Source organism: Lepidothrix coronata, unplaced genomic scaffold (genome assembly GCF_001604755.1).
Source record: "Lepidothrix coronata isolate B3197 unplaced genomic scaffold, Lepidothrix_coronata-1.0 Scaffold104, whole genome shotgun sequence".
Classification (NCBI taxonomy): Eukaryota; Metazoa; Chordata; class Aves; order Passeriformes; family Pipridae; genus Lepidothrix; species Lepidothrix coronata.
In genome coordinates, this window is record NW_016690284.1 from 869,904 (window position 1) to 884,566 (window position 14,663).

A 14,663-nucleotide genomic window follows, 5' to 3' on the forward strand; every position below is an offset into this window, starting at 1 on the left:
ATTAATTTGTAGGAACAATTTATTAATTAACACTGCACAATCTTCACCAGAGACTATGTATGACAACTTTCCCAATGCTTCTCTAAGTTCTATATGATTTTGTACCCACAAGCATATCTGAAATATTTTAATTAGAGAAACAAGACGAAAAAAATGATTTCACAGAAGGGACAAAAAAAACCGCCTGGTTAGTCATAAGCCAAACAACCGATAGAAAATGAGGAAGGACTTAAAAAGCAACAACAAGATTTCAGATTAAAAAACACATTTAAAATTAAAATAACATGCCAGATAATACAATACATTAGATTTTCTCATTGAGATAATAAAATCTTTTAGTAGGTAAAGAATATCAAGTAGATGGATTCCTCACATGAAGAAAAAAGGATTGGGATTTCCATTAAGCTATAAAAAAAACCTGAAAGACTTTACCTACATCAACATTGACTCAAAACACCTTTCTTTGTTTAAGAAAAATGCTGATAATGCTATGGGTACAGGCAACATTTGGAGGACTTTTCACAGTTGTAGAGAATGGCCTCCACGCATGTGAAGAAACAGAAGCATAAAGCAATGTCTAATGAGTAATACTGAAAAGGTTTTGGATATGTAATAAATGTGAAGGGGCATAGAAAACCCTTTTGGAAGACAATTGGAATGTGCCTGAAGCATGGCCTGAAAACCCAAAAGTTTGAGTAAAGTTTTTTTAAAAGAAGTTGGCATGAAAAGCTCGAGAAGAAAAAGAGATTAGAGACATATGGAAATGGAATCCAAAGGGATGTGTAGTTCTTATCTTCCTCTAACCTGAAAAAATCTCATAGAGGACTGCTCTAGAACTGAAGGTCTGAGACTGACTCCTGACCCCTTTTCTCAATTCCAACCTTCTCCCTGTTTACAGAAATATTATCTATATATTTATGTGAATCTATCAGATGCTGTAGGACATATACCTTTTAATAATTTAATAACAATGTAAATATAAGTTTAAAATATTATTGTTCAGGTGATTTATGTAACAATATATCTTCTATAGTAATATTGTATAATGCTTCTGTCTGGAACCAGAAAACAAAACTATTATGTCTCTTGAAATCTAGTAGCTCAAATGACATGTTTGATTCTTGTGAAGTCTGGTCAAGATGCAAGTGTTTTGATCCTCGGGGATTAGACTACAAATAGGTTTCAGGAAAAGTTACTTAGTATGCAGGTACATTTTACTTGCAAATATTTTGTAAGCAAATGTACACATCACATAACTTCAGACTAAAAATTTAAGGGATAATCTATTTTTTATAACAGCGTAGGTTTCTCTTACCTAGGAACTTCTGCATCTTGTTTTAAAGAGAATGAATGAGAATCAGTGCTAGTAACAACCTCAGTCATACTATAAAGAAAGAAAATAATAGTATTGTAAATACCACAATAATTTGTTTTGCTGTTTATTTTCACTTTATATAACTATGTGTATATAAGTGTATGCATAACCTCTCAAAAACGTATTTTAATTAGTATGAGATGAAATACCTGAAAGCCACCTGATCAGAGCTATACTGATCTCCATGGCTTCAATTACTGCATTACACTGCAACCTGAGCTGGCAAATATTGACATTCATGCTTTGTCTCCCTAGCAATCAGAAACTGACTCAAACAAAAGCACTGAAAAGGTTCTGGTTATTCAACACAAGCAGCAGGCAAAAAAGAGGTTGATTCCAGTGGACAAAGGAAGACAAAATCTAATTTAAGCAATTCTGTAAATATCACAGTAATCTGCACTTCTAAAAATAGAAAAAACAATGCCATAATAAATTCTTTTAACAGCCTCTTATGTGCAGTTAAAATAAAAATATGTAATTTTAAAATAGCAGAGCATTCTAAGTCCTGAAATTAAGCCGCTTAAAAGAAAGCTAATTGAAATATACTAAAAATAAGCTGATTCTTTTTTGTCATTAAAACAAATGAAAATATCTCAAAAGAGCAAGATTCCTTGTGGTAAACACAAGGAATGTTGTGTTTACAGAATATAGAGTTTCTTCCCTTGTAAACTTCCAGAGAAATCAAACTCAGCAGTCATCTATTCAAACAACCAGGTTTATGAATTGTTTCTTTAACTTTATACATATATTTTATTATAAACGTACAGAGATTTTAAAACATTAAATTTTAAAAAGATCTTAGTGAAGTAAATTTCTTAAGTCATGTAAAATGCCTTCCTTCCTCTTTCAGGAGCTAACAAGCTTATCATCACTTTTGTCTCACCTTTGGCTTCATAAACAACAACTTCTACGTTTTGTAACAAATTAATTGTCATAATTTCCTAGAGAGCTTTTCACTTGAATTTTGCCTGATGCTGCTCCTATTTCAGGTCTGGAACTGTGTATCTGAAAGCTTTTCAAGTTATTGTCTGTCCTTTTCTCAGACGTAAAATACACCTTCCCACAACCCACACTTCTTTCATTATATCATTACTAAAATAAAGAGTCATCCACCCTGCACTTTGTATATGTAAAATGCCTGTTTGAAACTAGGAGTTTGTTGCTATAAACAACAGCACGAACCCAGCAGACTTCAATGGATGCCATTATTAACAAAAATACCTTGGATTTTTAAGCAAAGATAAAAGGGGAATTAAAAAAACCCGAAAAAAATAACAAAAAGTCTTTTACACATTCTGTTCAGCCTTTTCTTCCCTTGTTTCCTCCACATTCTGATCTTCTTGTGGACTATCTACATCTGAAATGGAGACCTGTTGGAACATAAAAAGATGCATCCAAACTTTAAATTTTTCTATTCTTTCTGCTTTAAAAAAGTACTTTTTTTTTAGCCTATGGCAAATGTACTTATGATTAATCATCCACTTGAAAAAATCAGACAAAAAGTAATCAAAATTACATACTTATCAGAGAACAGCTACAGATCAGAAATAAGGAGATATCTTGACAATTCACCTGGGCATCTTGCTTTTTAAGTCATTATTATGAGTTTTTAGTTTCAAATTCATATCCATATAGTACCCTGCATATATATTCTGCTAATCTCACCCCCCTTGAGTAAAGATGAAAATGTGGAAACAATCCTATTATACACAAACTATATGCAAACTAAGAAGTTGAAACAAATGCAGGATTTTACACATGCCACAGATTCACTACAGTAAAATGCACTGCAGAATTGAAGACCACAATACATTTATTGTTTCCAACCCCATTAACAGCACTGAATCTTGAGTACTACAGGCAAGTGAACTGGTGGCATTGCAATTCACTTTTCAGCATAACAGCCCTTAGTCAATTTCGGAGACAGGATACTTATGACCAAAAACAATGCATGGAAAAAGAAGGCTCACTTACAGATCCAGACTGCTTTCACACAGAAGCAAAATAAACTTCTTGATCTATTTAATTTTTTAATGTAATTTTATGTATATATAATTATATCTTCCATAGGTACATATATAGGTATACACACATTTAATTTTATGAAAAATTAATCCATTTTCAAAAGTGCTCAGAGCAGATCTAACCTTACTACCCTATAATCATGACATTTATTGTTAAGCAAGGAAAAAGATTCACCAATCCTAAACACTTTAAGCCCTCAACTTCACAAATAAAATGATGAAGTCAGGATATTTTGAAAAGAGTATTCATAACAATTTGATGCTTCCACATAAGATCCTATCAGATCAGGAGAGAGGCTGGAGCTGAGTAAGGCAGCCCAATGTGCTCACTGAGAGCAGCAGTGAGTGGCTCTTAAGAGCAGAGTCAATTCCTTTCCCAGTCAAAGGGAAAGAATTTGAAAGGGTCAGTTGAATCTGGTGAATCAAGCAGTCAACCTTGACTGGTGCCACAGCCAAGGCTTTAGCTTCTTCAACCATGGGATTCACATTGAGAAACCTGCTCTGCTGGGGGCTGAAGGGGTCCACCTATCGAAGAAGGGGAAGAGCATCATCAGTCCTAGGCTTGGCAAGAGGGGAAGAGGGCTTTTAAACTCAAGTTGCCAGGGGAGGGGCTGTTTTATGCCAAGGCCAGTAAGAGATGCCCAGAGCCTGGAGAGGAATTGCAGGTCAACAGAGCACCTGAAGAGCAGCACAAAGGAATTACAGCTACGCCCACCAGTAAGTCAGATTCATCAGGGGCCCAGTTTAAATACCCCTATGCAGACACATACAGCATGGGGAATAAATGAATTAGAGACATGCCCATCTGCAGGGTACGATCTTACTGGCACTGTGGAGATGTGGGAGGATGGCTCCAACGACTGGAGTGTTGGAATGAACAGATACAGGCTCTTTAGAAAGCACAGGCAGAGGAGATGAGGAGGTGGCATCACCTTCTATGTCAGTGACCAGCTGGGGTGCATAGAGCTCTGCCTGGGGATGGATGAGGATTTGATCAAGAGCTCATGGCTCAGGATTACAGGGAGGACAGGGACAGGTGACATTACAGTGGGGGTCTGCCACAGGCTGCCTGACCAGGAAGATGGAGCAGATGAGGCCCACTGCATGCAGATAGGAGCAGCCTCATGTCACAAGCCCTGGTCTTCAAAGACTTTCAACCACCCTGCTATCTGCTGGAGGAACAACACATGAGGTTTTGAAATGCTTTGATGATAATCTCCCTCTCCATATGACAGATTAGCCAACAGGTACTATGGGGGACCTTGTTCTCAGAAACAAGGTGGGGAATGTGAAACTCAAGGGCAGCATTGGCTGCAGTGACCATTAAATAGTGGAATTTCAGATCCTCAGGGCAGTGAGAAGGGTGCACATCAAGCTCACTGCCCTGGACTTCAGGAGAGCAGACTTTGGCCTCTTCAGTGATCTGCTTAATAGAGGCATAGTGCCCTGGAGGGAAGAGGGGCTCAAGAAAGCTGGTTAATATTCAAGAATCACCTCCTGCAACCTCAGGAGTGATGCCTTCCAACAAAGAGGAAGCTGGGAGAAAACCCCAGGAGGCCTGCATGGATGAACAAGGTACTCCTGGATAACATCAAACTCAAAAAAAAAAACCTACAGAGGGTGGAAGCCAGGACACAGTAAGGATATCTGAGAGACTGTCAAAGCAGCCAGGGATCAGTTTAGGAAAGCTCTGATAGAATTAAATCGGCCAGGATCATCAAGGGAAACAAGAGGAAGACTAGAGAAAATGTAGGCCCTCTCCATAAGGAAATAAGAGGTCTGGTCACCTGGGACATGGAGAAGGCTGAGGTACTCGATGACTTTTTTGCCTCAGTCTTCACAGGCGAGTGTTCCAGCCCCACTGTCTGAGTTACAGAAGGCAAAGGCAGGGATGGGAGAATTAAGAACCTCCTGTTGTAGAAGACCAGGAACATTTAAGGAACCAAAAGGTGCACAAGTCCATGGGGCCTGATGGAATTGGTCCACAGGTCCTGAGGGAACTGGCAGATGAAGTGTCTAAGCCACTAATTTGAGAAGTCATGGCAGTTCAGTAAAGTTCCCACTGACTGGAAAAGAGGAAACATAACCCCCATATTTTTAAAGAGGAAAATAAGGAAGACCTGGCGAACTCCAGGCCAGTCAGTCTCACCTCAGTACCTGTCAAGATCATGGAGCAGATCCCCCTGGAAAATGTGCTAAGGCACACGGAAAATAAGGAAGTAATGGTAACAGTCAAAGTGGCTTCACTAAGGGCAAACTGTGCCTGACAAACTTGGTGGCCTTCTATGATGGAGTTACAGTGTTGGTGGATGAGAGAAGAGCAACAGATGTCATCTATGTGGACTTCTGCAAAGCATTTGACACTGTCCTGCACAACATTCCTGCCTTTAAACTAAAGAGTTGTGGATCTGGGGGATGGACCACTTGGTGGATAAGGAAGTGGCAGGATGGCCACACTCAGAGTTGTGGTCAATGGCTCAATGTCCAAGTGGAGACCAGTGACAAGTGGTTCCTCAGGGGTCAGTACTGGGGCCAGCATTGTTTAACATCTTTGTTGGTGACATGGACAGTGGGATCAAGGGCACCCTCTACAGGTTTGCTGGTGACACCAAGGTGTGCGGTGCGGTCAGGACACTGGAGGGAAAGGATGTCATCCAGAGGGATCGTGACAGGCTTGAGAGATGGACCCGTGCAAACCTCATGAAGTTCAAAAAGTCCTGCACATCGGTTGGGGCAATCCCAAGCACAAGTACAGGCTGGGCAGAGAATGGATTGACAGCAGCCCTGAAGAGAGAAGGACTTGGGGGTGATGGATGATGAAAAGTCCAACATGAGCTTGCAATGTGTGCCTGCAGCTCAGAAAATGAATAGTATCCTGGGCTGTATCCAAAGAAGCATGGCCAGCAGGTGGAGGGAGGTCTACTCTGTCCTCATGAGACTCACCTGGAGCATTGTGTTCAGCTCTGTGATCCCCAACATAAGAAGAACATGGACCTGTTGAAGCAGGTCCAGAGGAGGCCTCAAAGATGCTCAGGGGGCTGGAGCACCTCTTCTATAAGTAAAGGCTGAGATTTGGGTTGTTCAGCCTGGAAAAGACAAGGCTCTGGGGAGACCTTAGATCAGTCTTTCAGTACTTAAAGGAGCCTACAGGAAAGCTGGAGACAAACCCTTGACAAGGGCATATAGTGACAGGAGAGGAGGGAATTACTTCAAACTGAAAGAGGACGGGTTAGTTCAGATATTAGGAAGAAATTCTGTGAGGGAGGTGAGGCACTGTAATAGGTTACTCCGAGAAGTTGTGGATCCATGAAAAGTGTTCAAGGCCATGGCAGGGCGGTTGGAATGAGATGATCTTTAAAGTCCCTTCCAATCCAAACCTTTGATGATTCTACAGTAACTTGCCTTTTCTCTAGGATGTTCTACAGGTTTGATCTTGACAGAGCTGTTGGAGCTCTTTGGAGTTTCATATGGCTCCTCAAAGAACTCTACAAAATAAACACAATTACTCTAAATCAGAAAACTACATGGGTTACAGCACTGTTATGTGATTTCTGACAGCAGGTCACATTAGTCCACTTTTTCCCTAGCGAGGAGTAAAGTGTTCAGAGAGGTCTCAGCAAATTCAAGATTTGTTTTACTACTAGTGATGATGCATGCACCTGAAGAGAGAGAGAGAAAAAAAAAGCAGGTTATTTAAATGGTATGAGTATGATAAACTTAAATCATGGATAGTCAGCTCTTACAATTTTCATGTTTTTTTGCACAGTTGTGTGAATATTTCTGGAATGAAAGTATATGAGGGAACAGAACATGCTAATACACACTGTTCTATCTCTATAGTAAAAAGTTACCTAAGTGAAAAACTGATCAATAAGTCTCGATAAAGCAACTGTATAAAATTAGTTATAATGTAAACTGGATAAAATATTTTCAATAGAACAATGAAAACCTATTTTCATTTTTTGATTAAACAGAGAGACATATAATCATATTCATGCAAAACTCCTACTGTTTGATACATGAGACCATAGTAAAAGGATATACCATTAAAACAGACCTTGTCGTTCTGACACCATATCTAATTCCTGCCGAACATATGGTTCTACTTCATTAGGATCTTCAGTCGCACATGGTACAGAATAATTTCCATGAATAATTTCCTTCTTATCAAAGTATTTTGACTTTGTAGACACTCTGGTAATTGGAATTACAAAAGGCAATTAACAACATAGGTATCTAGCTTAGTTCAAGTATGCTGTTTCTTTCAGATTGCAGGCTAGTGCATAATTGTAAAAATAAACACTTGTGATATAATCCATGTTTATATAAGTTTTCTATCTGACTTTCATTTAAACCAAGCTTAATAATTTTTTTTTGTATAGATGTGATATTTTAGCGTCATTAATGGTACACTCTTTCAGGTGAGCTGTTTCCAGAAAAATGTAACCAACACACATGATCTATCAAAAATGGAAGACAAGCGCTATGGCTTCAAAATCATCTGGTTAAGGTTTACATTTATCTCCCACATAGAAATTTCCTTTATGAAAAAACCCAAATTGTCAGACAAGACACACAAGATTGTCTCAAAATACTAAAGATTATTTTCAGAATACTAAAGATCTTTATCTATCTATCTATCTATCTATCTATCTATCTATCTATCTATCTATCTATCTATCTATCTCTTCTAATACTGGACATGTATTCTTTTCTTTAGTGCAATAGAAGATGAAATGCCACAAAGGAGTTCAGGTACACGTCACAACTCAAGGAAAATTACCTAAAGAGAGTGGAAGTTATCTGAATTCTTTGAGAAAACCACGATATCCATTTCATCAGAAATCTAGAATCTATTTCCACATCACTAAGTTTATAAACAACCATGTACAAGTCACTTACTATGCAACAGCTACATTGTTTTCTACCTAGATATACATCTGCTGATGGAGAATATTCAATCTGCTTCATGCAGCTATAAACAATAGGCACGAGTTTGACTTTGCACTCAAAATTAAACCTGTATATGTAACACATAACAACAGCAGAACTCTTCATAGTGACAGGTTGCTTAGCAGAAGAATTATGACCAACTAGAGTTTTTAAGTTAAAAAAAAAAAAATTACCTAAAATCAGTTCTACAAAGGTCATCGTAGGCTGGCGCATTCTGGACACTGGCAGGAGCATTGGCTGCTACGGAAAAGCTTTCATCCATACTACTTTCTTTCTCTGTCCTAGACTGGGCTTCTGATAGAGATACAAATTCTTTCACATCTCGATTATCTGGATGCTATTAAGAGAAATAATGATAATCAAAATTCACTAGTTTAAAATAAAAAAAAAAGATACCTGATACTATTTAAAAACCCACAGTGATTTCATATAGAACGATTATGCTTAACTTATATTTTTTTCTTTTAGAGCTGAGGAAACCTGGATTTATAGGTACCTGTGGAATCTGAGTTTTGCACCTTTTTGCATTAAGTGAAGCAATGATGCTCTGAATTATCCAAAGGAAACATAGGAAATATTTATCAGTGTCAATTGAGTGTCAATTGTCAAAGCCACTATGTGACACTAGAATCGAAACAAATATATACAATAAGGTTTGGCCTTCATCACACGTAATACAGATCTCTGAAATTATCACTGAAAACAGCATGAAAGGCAAAAAGCCACACATAATCTTGCGGTTAGATGCATGCACAAAATTTTGGCAGTAAGCTGTAAATAAAATACAGGTGGCACTTGTCCAAAAAACAAAAATACAAACCAAAACCAAGAAAAAAAAATATCTCTTGGTATGGGAGAAAAACCTTCTCACAAAAATCCCACAAACCTCTCCCCTCAAAACATGAATTCTGTGATTCTATGTAGAGTTAATTAAAAAAGCTAAGTGATCCAGTTGTCCCTAAAATACAAACTAAAGCAATACTCATCAGGTTCTTCTGGCAAATATCTTCTTTCATGTCCACACATATACTCCAACTCTATATAACAATGCTAGTCACTTTTTGCTGATGTTTAACTAGTTTAAATACTCCAGTCAAAATATATCTGCACTGTCATCAAAGACAAATGAACCTTAACTCAAGTCTTCCCAGAGAAATTTTACTCTTTGTCTTGCTTTGCCATATTCTATCTCCAGTACTAGGTTTCATCAAAGATGATTTCTAAAACTAGACACAATGGTCAAACTTACAGGAATTTGTACAAATAATGTGCTATCTGGATAGAGGAGCTAGATTTTGAACAGAGTTTCCAAAGAGAACTTTCACCTCCAACCCAAGTATTTCTACAGACAGAATTCCAGTATTTCTGGAATGTTTCTCTCTTTTCCTAGCAACTCTCAAAGGAAAGGCTATTAATTAGTATTCCAGGTTTTATTGAAAACAGAAAAATGAGGTAAAATGTATGATTTTCTTTACTGGCATAATTCACTCACATTTCATTGACACTTATCCCATCCTTTTTCTTACCTTATATTTTGTGCTCTTTGTTTGAGATCTCTCTCTGTATAACTGTTCTAACAGCCATAGAGAAGTAAGGACAGCAGCTGCTGATGTTTTCATGTGTATCATTGGAAGAATTTCTTCTAAGGAATCTTGTTTATTGGAACCACAAAGCAGTCTTTTGTCAGACCATCTGATCATCCACTCAAGCAATTTTGCAATATTGCTCAACTTGTCCATCAATTCTATCATTAGTTCTTCTCCTGGTACAGTATCAACTACATCAACAGTTTTGTAAATGTATTTAGAAGTTGCCTGAGTTTGCAGGGTAGACGAAGTATGGCTAGGAAAGGTCTGGCTTGCTAGTGCAACCGTGACTCCTTGATTGTGAGTCTGAGCTCTGTAAATCGATTTGTGTTTTAAACCAAATAATCCTTTGTTAAGTCCTTTCATTAGGTTATGCACAGAAGGTTCTTTTGTCTGTACAACGGACTGCACAACTGTTGGTTTTTCCAAAATATTTTGGGTTTTGTTATAGACAGATGTTTCAGGATTACAAGGTGACAGGGTGACAGTATAGCAAGACCCAGCTCTAAACACACTTTGACTTCTACTTTTGCCTTGTCGACGTTTTAGTGTTGTGTGGACATCAAAAAAGAGAGAGTTCAATTCATGTTCTCGAAGAAGTCCAGAAAAACTAGTAAGAAATGGAATTCCAATGTCACTGTACTTTATCAGGTCTCTCTCAAGAACATAACTCAAAAAGAGTTCTAAAAACCTAACATATTCATCATCATCACGTTCAAATTCCCATGCACCAACTACAGGCAAATTACATTGATTATGCATGTCTCTTCTGTATACTTTGTCTTTATGTATTGTTTTCCAGTTAAGAGCTTTTATCTTGCATGTGCTATTTTTGCTACCTATTTCTCCTTTTCTCTGGTGTTCATTATTTCTGTAAGGCAATAAACATAAGAACTGTTAACACCAAAATCCATTTTAAGAATTACATGAAAAAATAACTAAATGCAACATAACTTTCTTTTCTTCTTTTAGTATTAATAAAGGGTAAACTAACAAACTCAAGTAGACATTAATACAACGTTAAGGTGGCAAATTAATCAAATGCAAAATCCATAATTTTCCACAGGGAGAAATTAGGCAGTAACATATAAGAATGTGGACATAGCTGATAATAACTTGCACTTCAATAACATATTGAATAACTTACTAACTGATATAACATTAGCAGTTCTCTAATTTGGTAAATTTGTGATTCTTTAAATCACTCGAAGTGGCAATTATCCTGTTTGGTGAAAAGATTACTTGATCAGCAGGATACAACTTATTTTTTTTCCTTCCCCCCGCCCCCACCTCTCAATTTAAACTGATAGCTTCCTGCTGCAACTTCTTCCTACCTTTGGAATGAAGGCGTTTGAGCTCTTATTTCTTCAGTACACAAAGCATCAGAAAGTGTATCTGGTGTGTCAGCATCAGTGTATACCTGAAGATTCCCAAGATCAGTAAGTGTGCTTGTGCTTAGACTAGTGCCTATTGAGAACCTGTCATAACAGTGTTCCTTATCATCTGCTGCTTCCTCTTCCGCTGGCTCCCAAATATTAATTTCTATAGGGCCTATGTTCCTTATTACACGTTTCAAAGCCTTCTTTCTCGCTTCTTCAGCAGCCTGAATAACAGACATAATTTCTTCATTTTCAGGACCTACTGAAAGAAAGAAAACCAATTTTTAAATTTGCAGTTTTCAATTAGTCTCTCAAACTGAGAAATGAATTAGCTTTAAATTAAAATAATAAATTATAGCCATTTAGAAATACAGAAAGAAACTATGATAAAGTGAAGAAACACCAAAAACTTCAAAGTCATGACACTCTGTAATTGGTATAGATGTATCAGAAAGAAAACACACAATTTGTCACAAAACTCAAAGTTGTCTAACTAAAAACTACAGTAATTGTTTTACATGGCGTATGAAAGAAGGTTATGTCACAATAATACTCTGTTAATAAGTAAGACAAAAAAGAAAGTTTGTTTAATATTTCCTGAAGAAGGATGAACATTACCTTTAACAACACTGTGCCTGAGTCGCTGTTGAAGTGCATTATATTTATCTCTTAGTGGAACCCTTATATCTTCAGGATTAGGAAATGCTTTTACAAAAATCTCTGCCACCTGCACAGAAAACCACATCTTTTTCAGTAGCCAACATACAAGTAAGAGTATCTATTCCCACAGAACTTTCACCACTAGAAAACCTGACCAGTAGCTTTTCCCTGGAGAAGAAACATTTGTGATAATTTTTACTGCTTTTATTCTAGCTTTAATTTCTTCTACCTTTTTCGTTGGTGGCAATTCTCCAAGCAGACTCAAAATTACATCTTGAACTAATTCTTCAACATTCATGAACCTGCAGAAAGGAAGCATTCGACAAGCCCATCCCACTGCATTCAGACAATGCTCAACTGTGGAGGCATCATGTTCATTCTTCTTCAGATCCTAAAAAAAAAAATTGCCAGAAACATTGATTTATATGGACAATATATTTCGGCAAAATTATTCATACATTGCAAATGGTAATGCTTCTTCCCTAGCCAATAAAAAATAAACATCTCTAACTTAACTGCCAAGCACAGAAGTGTATGATGCCAGAAGACAAATCAAGGTTGTAGTCAATCATAATGTACATTAAAAAAAAAAGGATGGAAAAAAAAAAGAGCTTTTTTTAAACCACCTTAGGAAATAATTCCATTAACACTGCTGAAGAGTCTGTTTGCAGTCATTTAGAGTAAAACTTGAGAGTTTGACTAAACTAGATGTAACAGACTAAAAATACTGAACTACCACTAAATAATTTTACTGTGATTTAAGGTGATCATAAATTCTTTCTTGGGATCAAGACAATTAAGATTATTATTCTTTTTGAAAACCACATATATTTAACACCATACTTAATGCCATTTTTGGTGTATTAAATATACATTAGTAAGGAAATACCCAAAATATCTTAACCTGATGGCAAAAAAACCCCAAACCAGGAAGTAAATATTTAAGAAGACACCAAGTGTAATAAATATTTCTCTTGTGGCAGCATCTCTTCAATTATCTCAGTTAAATACCAAGCAAAAGCCCAACAGAAATACTGTTAGGAAGATGGAGTTCATATGGATAGCACTATTCTGTAGCATCATATACATGCTGCACCTTGTAGCACTGTGCTCATTTTGTCCTGTTAAGCAAATAGAAGTTCTCACAGAAATATACAGTAGACCTTTAGAATCCTTCTCATAGCTTCATGCAACTAAAATGTATTTTTACTGTATTACTAATATAATTACCTGCATATTGCTAATATTTTCCCTTGCAGCTTGGTACTGCCTACAGTTGTCAGACAATTTTTCACGAACATGAAACATCCAACATAATGCACATAACTCTCTGAACCCACCTACAACACAAATATGAGATACGGTGAGATGCTATTTAAATATGTTAAATAGAATAGCTTGGAATTTTTAGCTACAAGAAAGTAATTCACATTATCCTAAAAGTAGTTTTAGAAAAAAGCATTACTCATTCTGGATTTTTCAATATTGTTCTGCAGCTAGAACTCTTCAGTCCAACTTCATTTTCTCTCACACCTGTCAGGTCTGTAACATGTTTCCCCCACCCCAAATCCAGAAGAGCACATTTCAGAGTAAGAGTTTCGACAACTACCATAAAACCTGGAAAAGGAATGTCTTTCTGCACATACTGCAATATACCATTTCAAGCTAATAAGAACTTATTTGCACCTGCAGATTTTCCCTGGTTTTCTTTTTTCTAGCTCTAAGTTATTCTATGTTATTGCATACAGACCTAAAATTTTACAGGTAATATCATCAAACTGATGGGGTTCAGAAGATGTAGTTCCACACAAAACAGTGCAGAAATCGCAGTAACGAAGCAAAGTCTCTGGGAACGGACTCAGCAAAGGAAGAGATCCTTTCATTCGAATCTACAGACAGTAAAAATAAAGAAATAAATAATCAAAATGGAAATAAAAATCAGTTGACATTTTATATGTATCACTGCTAAATGCACAGCCTCTCAGTTATTAGCAGAATAACAGTAAATTCCCTTAAGCTTGCTTTCCATTTTCTTCAAATCACTATTCTGAAAATTGTTTTACAGAAATATGTTTAGTATGAGCTATGGCACAAAAATGCTTTTGTTTGAATAGTACTCACGATTACCATGAAACACAGGAGTAACCAAGTATAAGAACAACAAAGATCACAATCAAGAAACCAGATTAATCCAATACAGTCCACGTTGCTGTTGCCAAGGCAGACTAGTTTTCCCTCCAGTTTCAGCTGGGACATCTGATCACCTTCCTGTGCCAGCATTAAGCACATGACCATGCAATGAGCAAAGAGAAGGAATTATTTGTCAGTCAGACCATTCCTGATCTGGATCACCGCATTAATGCTGATGCAGGAGGTTGAGTCGCACACATTCCCTTCTGTGGGTAAGTCAACCTTCTTTAAGCAGCTGTGTAAAAATTACCTAAGAAAAACCTGACTGTACACAAAAAATTTTAATCAATATATTCCGATCTTGCTTCTGCACAAAGAAATTGCACAATAGTAGAATGATATCCTATAAATTCTGTGCAATAAGGTGACCCCTTTACCTGAAGTGAGCATTACCTTCTCTGCTACGTATTCAGCCCTAAGTGAACTGGAACATGCTTCCAGCTAATAGCTATAACTCCCAATTAAAGGTTGCTTGCTCTTTTCAAATTGAGAAGAA

The 14,663-nt window shown here is 37.0% G+C and overlaps 1 protein-coding gene across 3 annotated transcripts in view; it reads right to left on the bottom strand.

Moving 5' to 3' along the window:
• The window catches only part of CUNH5orf42 (chromosome unknown C5orf42 homolog), a 56,796-nt gene that overhangs the window by 21,536 nt on the left and 20,597 nt on the right, over positions 1–14,663 (bottom strand). Inside the window, exons 22-32 of one of the 3 annotated variants that reach the window (XM_017823661.1) lie at positions 13,728–13,866; positions 13,208–13,317; positions 12,207–12,368; positions 11,936–12,044; positions 11,273–11,579; positions 9,879–10,809; positions 8,526–8,689; positions 7,457–7,593; positions 6,802–6,884; positions 2,666–2,745; positions 1,316–1,384 (exon numbers count right to left, since the gene is read on the bottom strand). In XM_017823661.1, coding sequence (XP_017679150.1) covers positions 1,316–1,384; positions 2,666–2,745; positions 6,802–6,884; positions 7,457–7,593; positions 8,526–8,689; positions 9,879–10,809; positions 11,273–11,579; positions 11,936–12,044; positions 12,207–12,368; positions 13,208–13,317; positions 13,728–13,866 — 2,291 coding nt within the window. Of the gene's footprint in view, positions 1–1,315; positions 1,385–2,665; positions 2,748–6,800; positions 6,885–7,456; positions 7,594–8,525; positions 8,690–9,878; positions 10,810–11,272; positions 11,580–11,935; positions 12,045–12,206; positions 12,369–13,207; positions 13,318–13,727; positions 13,867–14,663 lie in introns of all 3 variants that reach the window. The other 2 variants (XM_017823663.1, XM_017823662.1) reach the window with 2 other exon arrangements.